At 36.1% G+C, this 9864-nt stretch overlaps 1 protein-coding gene across 4 annotated transcripts in view; it reads left to right on the top strand.

Annotated features, from left to right (window-relative positions):
* The first annotated feature begins 1036 nt into the window (after positions 1–1036).
* The window catches only part of LOC126425221 (zinc finger protein 271-like), an 88224-nt gene continuing 79396 nt past the window's right edge, over positions 1037–9864 (top strand). For 2 of the 4 annotated variants that reach the window (XM_050088179.1, XM_050088180.1), the window contains exon 1: positions 1701–1766. In XM_050088179.1, coding sequence (XP_049944136.1) covers positions 1758–1766 — 9 coding nt within the window. In that variant the 5' untranslated portion in view covers positions 1701–1757. Of the gene's footprint in view, positions 1595–1692; positions 1767–9864 lie in introns of those variants that run through there. The other 2 variants (XM_050088178.1, XM_050088177.1) reach the window with 2 other exon arrangements.

Here is a 9864-nt window from a genome sequence, read left to right as displayed (position 1 = left end):
AGTTCAGAAAATGTGATTGCTACCAGTAACGAAAGTGTTGGTATTGAGGTGCAAAATGGTAATGAATTAGTGTCCATAGTTAAATGACGAGTTGTTAATATAATAGTTGCCAAATTGTTATAATGTGTGAATTCTTATAATTTTTCATTGCCTATTGTGTTTCAAGTAATGTATAAAGAGAAAATATTTTGTATTTTCAGAATCCTGTAATGAAATAATAGCAGAACATTCTGCAGCGGCTAATAAACGTATAGGCCTTCAGATAAATTTGGAACCTTATTGTAGAAGCAAGTCAGTACCGTGCCTTTCGGGGAAACGACCGTCTTTACTTTCCATTCCACTAAAGGTATGTTGCAGCACCGCTTTGCTAGGTATTTAACAGCGCTTTCCGGCTCTTTTCTCTGTCACAACAACGAATGGCATTCCACTTTTCACGTACCACTTCGAACAACAGTTCTTTTTCGCATTGGAGTACACGCAGCTTAAGGACCACGTACAGTTCCGTCACTTATTTTTGTAAATATGAGTGTCAATCGCAAAGAACACTACCATACACGAATCAACAATAGGTTAACAATGGGTACGGCGCACAATAGTTGTAAGGTTGGCAGAGGGAATAACATTTCGGAGCACCGAGAAGCCAGCCGATTTCTTCTAAACACAGAGGGGCCAGGTAAGAGTGCGCGATCAATACAATTTTTACGTTACTTTTCGACATCCACTTTATTCCTCTTTCATGTCTAGTATTTTCGTCGTTTGTGTATTGGCGGATTGAAAAAGTGATGTGATGGCTGGTTACTCCACGTGTCACAGTCGACCACAGTCAAACATGTTAGACTGTGGTCTGACACTATGCTGCGATACGCTTCCTTTCTTCGGTTTGTTGTGTTACTGTACATTGGCAAGAAGTGCGATACCGGTATATAAAAACACAATCCCAGAAAGACAAAAACAATGACGGCGCACAAAGACATTTAAGCATTCATTCTTCCCAGTTTGCAGTGTGTAAGCCTGGATTTAGTACTATGGGGAGAAGAGATAGTATAACAACGAGACTCTTCCCGTTAGCTTCGCGGGCGTATGCTAGTTAACTTTCCTAATATTGTGTGACCATGTTTTGCAAAACTGATTAGTTAAAACATGGCGCACAAGCCCATCAGATTGTGTTTGTTTTCCATGGACCATCCTGCTGGTTTGCCTTCATGTCATTAAAGCTACATTTGATAATGGAACCTAAAGCGAATTTTTATCATTGAAATCTTGTGTAGTAATACAATACTCCTTTCTTAAGATGTATATTTTTCGACACACTACATGAATGTAAATTTGTATCATTGTAGTCTTGGTATAGCAACACCATACCCCTTTCTCAGAACATATGATTTCCGACTCTACAAATGCAACATCATCTAGCAAATGCTGTTATCTTATCGACATATGTCGGTTGCGGGTTGGACCTCCCTCGTATCACACGCAAACAAAACGTAAACTGTCAGATGCTGTTGATGTTTTCATGTGGAGGTTAAGAAAATTAGAAGGAATTTTTCAGTGAGAACTACTGATTTACGTTCCAAAACAATTGGCGTTGGAGATGGTAAGAAACAATGTCGAATGAGTCGTTGAGGTTTATTCGCCAAACTCTAGTGGTCTCTCTCTCTCTCTCTCTCTCTCTCTCTCTCTCTCTCTCTCTCTGCGTTCTCGTAATTGGCGCTTGCCGCAACAATTAATAATTTGCTGTAATCGTATCGAAGACTGTAATGCTTCAGGTTTGTATGATAATGATAACAATGAAAACTAATAAGAGAAATTCGATTTATAAGCCTGTAGGCTATACTTTCTAAGGAGGTAATGCTTTCTACACCTAGCAATGAGTGCTTAAAAATTTTGTATTTCGTGTCTCTTAATCTATTAGACATAAATTGAATTAGATGATGGGGGCAGTATTAACCCTTTGGCATAATGTAAACATATACAGTAAAATGAAATGTGCTCGAGTATAAAAAACTGATTTATTTTCGTCTCTTTGCTTTTTAATGAAGACCGCCAGTGTGTTGCAAAATTTAACACAAAAATTATTCACATACATTTACAAAAAAGCTTGTTTTGCTCATTTATGGTGAGATGTGTTGCTTCTTTGGTGGTTAGCAGCTGTCAGAAAATTCTAAGGCTGTCCTGATACTTAAATTAACACACTTGTTTGTAAATACTGGGGTTGTTTTTGGAACATGAAACTTCTGAATGGAGGTGCTGTGTTTCCAAGGAAGACTGTGTGTTGGCATACAGTGACTATGTTCTGAAGTGAAATAATGCTTTTAAATGCAAGTGGTAGAATCACAAAAGTATTTGCCTGTATAATATGTTGCAAGGAACTAGAAAAAGCCACAGTAGAGAGGAAGTTGAGGTTAACTGAAATTCAGGTTTAATTGGACCATCACATTAATTAACAATTCAAGAGAGAAAATTGTTTTTTCATGCCGTAAATTTGACCATATACCATATGCCAGGAAGACAAGAGATAGAAAGAAATGAAAATCAACTGTTCTTACCTGTTAGATGCAGCAGCAAAAGACAGAAGATGAAACCAGTTGTCAAAAAAGCATCCAGTCAACAAAGTAAAGCCTTCAGTCAAATGCCAAATATTGGAAGAGGGCAGTAGCGATGCTCATTATGTGAAATACATTGATTCCTCGGATACTGATATGTACACAAGTAGCGATGAAAATGTTGGGCTGAGGTTTACAGGTGTTCTGCCATCTTACATTTCCCGGGCGATCCTTTGTAACGTTTTATCAAATGTTGAAACAGTGAAGGAGAAGATTTCATTGTAATCAAAGCACAAGGGAAAACTGCCGTGAGTGATCACTGTTAAGTTGCTCAAGTATGTAAGATGTACGATGATGGCTACTAAGTAAAATGTTTTACTAGAGTTGTTTCTACTACAATTTGAAGCTGCAGATGATGATGATGATGATACCTTTGTTGCTTCAAATAAAGTAACTGCCAGCCATGGCATTAGGGCCCATTATGAAAACATGATTTGGCTCTAGATTGACATTGCTAAATTCACTGTGCACTAGTTTAGTTATTTCCATGATTTTCATTGTTAATATACTTATAAAGGTGTATTTACCATCATTATTAATGTTGTTGCAATAAATTTTTGTATTTAGGACCCTGCAATTCATTTATTTAACAGAAGGGTCCTTAAACCCTGACATATGGCCCAGTTAACTCAGCCCAGGGTTGCCACAAGTTCTGGAAATCAGGGAATTTCTTATTTATTTATGTATTTATTTTTTTACTGAGATGTCATGCATTGTTGCTGGCTGGGTGCAGCTGAGTACGAGAGTTGCTTACCTACTCCCCCATTCTTACTGCTTCTCCCCTGTCCACCACTATGGCCAAAAATTTATTTGTGAGTGTGTGGTTGTCTTTTCTGTGCGCCTGTCTGCGGGCCTGCTAATCTGAAGCCCATCATTTCCCACTAATGTGCAGACCTGCCTGTCAGATATAGTCTCCTGATCTGCCTGCAGGTCAGGTCTGTTTGTGGGTGATTTTTGTGGTTCATCCATGGACGCAGGACTGCAGTCGTCCTTGGCAGGTCAGAGGCCATGGACGATGGTTTCCAGGAATTACGACCATGTCACTGCAAGTACATTGTACAGTGTGGCGTTTTATAGACATTTTATTTATTCTTGTACATTTTGACAATTCAAAAGTATATATATATATATATATATATATAATGTGTGTGGATGGATATGTGTGTGTGTGCGCGAGTGTAACCCGTCCTTTTTTCCCCCTAAGGTAAGTCTTTCCGCTCCCGGGATTGGAATGACTCCTTACCCTCTCCCTTAAAACCCACTTCCTTTCGTCTTTCCCTCTCCTTCCCTCTTTCCCGATGAGGCAACAGTTTGTTGCGAAAGCTTGAATTTTGTGTGTGTGTATGTATGTGTCTGTTTGTGTTTCTATCGACCTGCCAGTGCTTTAGTTCAAGACGCCTACTTTTTTCTGAGGTTATTTCTGAAATCAGTTAATGTATTTTAAATCTGCCATACGAATCCAAGGAAATGCATATTTTTGTCACCAAATGTGTTTCGTTTCATTGGAATAAAATAACATAATTGGTCATGATGAAACATACATACCATTTGGATGCTTTCTCTGTCTAAAAACAGAACATTGTGAAAGATGTTGATGTTAGTACTTAAGCATTTTGCTCACATGTTTAGAAATGCAGAAGTCATTACATTTTTTTGTCAACTTACGTCTTTACGTACCATTGAGATCTCAATACTTGTCTGGAAATCAGGAGAATATCTGGGAATTTCACTTGGAGAAACTTGGGGAAACCCTGCCAGCCACAGAGATGAAACGGTCCAAACGTAGGGTCAAAGTTCTTCTCCAGTCCTATAAAATCTGTGTTAGATAATAAAAAAATGAAAGTTAGATAATAAAAAAATGAAAGTGCCTATAGTTTTTGTACATGTTTTCCTCCAGATTCACGAATAGAGGTTTAAAAAGACTCATTCTTTGAGTAAGGTTTCAAGGGAAGAAAAAATATGTTAGTTTAACTCCAGCTTCTTCTACCATCCTGGACACACATGTGCTGCAAATGTTTCAGGTAATTCTTAGAGCAAAACAGACTGAACTTAATCTTTGCAAGTTTCATTACGGGATCTTTATATAATTTAATTTGTGTCGGTAGTTTTGTAAATTATGTTTTTTGTGATACTTTCATTACCCAACACTGGATTTAGGTCTTCATTCTGTTTTATTTTCACTTTTTGCATCAGCTTATCTTCATTTGCATTGCCATCGTTTTAATACTGAAAGAAGAGTAGAACTCTCTCAATAGTTGTACACAAGGATTTCTTTGCATCATTTGCAACTGCATGGCTTTGGTCGCATTATCTGTTCATACCATGTATATAAATGAGAAACAGTATGAGACCTTTCTTTGTGTCCAATACTAAACTGATTTTGTGATTGAAAATGACTGACATCAGTCCTGCAATCTCTGTTCTGTTCCAAAACATTTTTTGGTTTGTCCTTAGATATCAAATGCATCCAATTCTAACTATGGAATTCTTTTCTGGGGATCACAGATACAAACATGGACACAGTTTTCAAACTGCAGAAAATTATTGTAAGAAAAATAACTAAAAGTAATGGTCGAGCTCATTACAAAGAACTATTAAAAAAACAGGGTGTCCTTACTGCTCCAAGTGAATCTATGTACCAGCCAGTTGTGTATATTTGGGAAAACATTAACAAGTATTTGACTAATAGTCCTATACACAGTCGCGGAACAAGAGTCAGTTTGGACTTGCATTTACCAAGGAAAAACAAACAAAATTCAAAACAGGATTTTTTCTATCAGAGAATATAATTGTACAATAAATTGTCCAAGAAAATGAAACTTTTTCTAAATATATGTTTAACTTCTTACTTTTATTTATTTATTTTCAGATAGGAAGTCGTACAATCTGTGTACCAAGTTTCATGTAAACATTCCTCTTGCTAAGACATCCACAACTGTTATTCATCACCAATGATAAAATCTGCTACATTTGTAAAAATTGTATTCCTAAAAGGGAAAGCATAACTCAAATTCAGGACCTTTGTCCCATCTTCAGGTGCATGTGAAAAATTTTAAATCAATAACAACACCCATCCACATTTTTAATGCAAGAAGAGCTAAACAGAATCAATAGGAATCCATTAGGAAAAACCCCAATATATAGATTAAAATATGAATCCATACAAGGTGCATAACTGAGTTAAAAATAGATAAAAATGTGTTAAAATAGTGCATCCCTAGTACAGGGCTTGAAACAGGAGATCCTATTTGATCCTTGGCCTGTCGGAAAGCCCCTTGTACAGCAGGACCTGCATAAATAGAGAAAGGTGCCTGGGAGATTCCATGGTGACTCATGTTATATTTTGAAATCAGTGCTTTATTATGTTGGCTTTTTGTCAGTCTATAAACCGATATTTTCTTTTGTAAATCGTCATCATCATTATCATACATTATGTTATTCAGGCAAAGATCTTGAATTGATACTTAAGCTGGAAAGAGCATTAAAATTAAAAAACAAGAATGTAATTTATATTGTGGCTCATGTTATGAATTTGGGACACCCTATTGCTAATGTACAATTTAGGTCAAAAGTGTCCGCAAACTATGAGGATTGTGGATCTGGTTTTTATCACGGAAAGTGCAAATTAGGTTGCAGATTTCAAAAAATATTTATACTATGTAAAATATTGTCATATATTGAAAAAAGTGTGTCACTCAGTGTTATGTGACTCATGTTACTTGCTACTTATTCTGGGAAAAACTTTTCCCTGCAGGCAGAGAAATGAAAATATGACACTATTTACCAAGTAAGATAAACTTAACATTAACATTTCACTTTTTTAACACTATTACTAATTACAAAAGCATGACATCTTGGGAAATAAACTGTAATTTTAATTAAGTCAGAGAACTGAAAATACCTTCCTGCATTGACAACATGACGTGGATTAATTTTCTTTATAATTTTGTCCTGTGTGCACAGAATTTCATCACATTTTGCAGGCCAGATCCACACTTCATTGCACTGAGTAGATAATAATTTCAAAAATTGCACATACTTCTCCAGCATAGAATTTACCATTATATTCTACTTTGTACCAGTCTCTAATTTTTGCTCTTTCGTTTCTTCAGTATGATCTGCAGCAGGGAAATTCTTTGGAGACAGTAGATATGTTTGTAGTACTCATATCTTGTAGTACCAGTCTCTAATTTTTGCTCTTTCATTTCTTCAGTATGATCTGCAGCAGGGAAATTCTTTGGAGACAGTAGATATGTTTGTAGTACTCATATCTTGTAGTGAAACCAGTGAATGCTTTTTATGTTTGGTACTGATGATGCTGAAGAAAATATTCAAGCCAGATTAAGTTTTACATTGATTCCTTGAATTTCATCAGTAGACATATGAAAAACATGTGCACATAATTGTGATACTTGCAGCTGCCTGAGCAAAAGCGGATGCATCACCTATTACAAATTTTTGCCTTTTTACTGCATTGCAGACTTGCCGTTTCGCAGCTGCACAAATTCCATTTTCAGGTATAGTTGACAGTACATTGTATACAATCACAGTGTCCTTGGAGTGAAAATACTAACTTGTGCTTGTACCCAGTGTGCACTTTGCACCTCATCTTGATTCTCATCTTGATTAACACAAGTGTAATTTTCAGTAAAATCAATAAGCAGCAATGCATACTTCTTAGAATCTTGGCTCAGAACCATTTCCTTTTTCTGATAATAAGATGCAGATTGAATTCTCTTTGTTTAGCAATGAAAAAGAAACTGGGGAGTTATGGAAAAAATGTATTTCACTGTATCAGCTTTAGAGCCATTTTTTTCCATCTTCCAAACATACCACAATAAATTCACAATTTCCAGCTTCTGACATGTCACCTTAATTCTGCCAACAAAACTCACTGGGTGCATGGCATATGATAGCCGATACAAATGTGTTTCTGTCATCTGGAATATTACCAAGTTTCTTATGAAGGCTGCTGATAGTGTTTATGAAATTTTCATTATATTTATACAAACATACGTTATGTGGTAGTTTGCTGCTTAATTGAACATGTGGTGGCCATATTTCCCTGTGTTTTCTAACTTTCACCCTAGTTTTAGCACTTCTTTCTTCTAATAACAGTCATTGCTTATGTTGACTCATCTGTTGTTTCTGCTTCTGATGACTTCTTCTAGTTTCATCCAGATGCTTCTTCTTAAATTCTTCATATTTTCCTTCACTTTTTAACTTTTCCCTCCTCCTTTTCTGCCTTTCTGCTGTTGTTAAGGCCATCCTTTTTTTTTTTTTTTTTTGTACAATGTTGGTTGAAATTGGGAAAATTTTAATAGTGATATTAGTAAGACCTTCACACAAAGAAGTAAATTACTGAACAAGATGAATTTAGCTCTTACATTCATCTTAATATAATAACTTAATTACAGGAAAGCAGCTCATGTTACATGGAGGTTCATGCTGTTGTATTATATTATTTATCCTCACATATAATTTGCCTGCTTCAATTTTGTACTGTTGGTGCAAGACGTGGAGCTATGTCATTGTAATGTAAATAATGATATACTAATTCTTACCTGCCAATTAGTTGAAAATTACATGAAAAACATACGGCCTTATAAAAATGATTACAAATTATGGAGGGAAAGCAATAATGGGCAACAAACCATTGTTGCTATACAATAAAAGTCTAGGCTTTTCAAACAAAATGTAAAAAGTACCAAATTTTAAACATTCAAAAATCATAAGTATGCCCTACTTTACACAGAATATACCCTATCGATTTAAAAGAGCGGAAACTGCTGTTGAATCAGATATAGAACATTGATTGCTCAACATCTCATTATAAAACTAACTATTTTAATAGGGACCTTTATCCCTTTATGTAGGTCTTCCTCTGTAATAGGCTTTCTTACAGCCCAAGGGTCAAAGAGTATCTGCTGTTTCATGCCTTGTACCAGGGATCCACCATTTTAACATATTTTAACCTATTTATGCATCATTTACCGACTCACATTGTAATGTACGTATCGGGTGTTTTTCTAATGAATTACTGTTCATTTTGTTCAGCTTTTGTGATGGTTAACAATCTTGATGGGAGCTTTTATTGAATGATGCAGATGCACCTGAAGATGGGACAAAGGTGCCAAAACCAGGTTATGCTATCCTTTTTCAGAAATGAATAATTTTTGCAACTGTAGCAGATTTTATATTTGACAATTATGTGAAACCATTCCAGATGTTCCAGAGTTTACTTTGTAGGACCCCCCACCCGCCCTCCAACCCCTGTCAGGTTAGGTGTTATCAATACTGTCATCCATCAACCAGTGATTTCAAATAATGTGGATTTGTCACCACGTAAAATATATATATATATATATATATATATATATATATATATATATATATATATATATATATATATATATATATATATATATATATATAAAGATGAGGTGACTTACCGAACAAAAGCGCTGGCAGGTCGATAGACACACAAACATACACACAAAATTCACAAAATGTGTTTGTGTGTGTGTTTGTTTGTGTGTCTATCGACCTGCCAGCGCTTTTGTTCGGTAAGTCACCTCATCTTTGTTTTTATATATAATTTTTCCCACGTGGAATGTTTCTTCTTATATATATATATATATATATATATATATATATATATATATATGAATATAATAGAGGGAAACATTCCACGTGGGAAAAATATGTCTAAAAAGAAAGATGATGAAACTTACCAAACAAAAGCGCTGGCAGGTCGATAGACACACAAACAAACACAAACATACACACAAAATTCTAGCTTTCGCAACCAATGGTTGCCTCGTCAGGAAAGAGGGAAGGAGAAGGAAAGACAAAAGGATATGGGTTTTAAGGGAGAGGGTAAGGAGTCATTCCAATCCCGGGAGCGGAAAGACTTACCTTAGGGGGAAAAAAGGACAGGTATACACTCGCACACACACACATATCCATCCACACATACACAGACACAAGCAGACAAGCCTTTACAAATGTCTGCTTGTGTCTGTGTATGTGTGGATGGATATGTGTGTGTGTGCGAGTGTATACCTGTCCTTTTTTCCCCCTAAGGTAAGTCTTTCCGCTCCCGGGATTGGAATGACTCCTTACCCTCTCCCTTAAAACCCATATCCTTTTGTCTTTCCTTCTCCTTCCCTCTTTCCTGACGAGGCAACCATTGGTTGCGAAAGCTAGAATTTTGTGTGTATGTTTGTGTTTGTTTGTGTGTCTATCGACCTGCCAGCGC

This window comes from Schistocerca serialis, chromosome 10 (assembly GCF_023864345.2).
Source record: "Schistocerca serialis cubense isolate TAMUIC-IGC-003099 chromosome 10, iqSchSeri2.2, whole genome shotgun sequence".
In the NCBI taxonomy this organism is placed as follows: domain Eukaryota; kingdom Metazoa; phylum Arthropoda; class Insecta; order Orthoptera; family Acrididae; genus Schistocerca; species Schistocerca serialis.
Note: the sequence above shows the minus strand (reverse complement) of the source record. Positions and strands in the feature narration are given on the sequence as shown.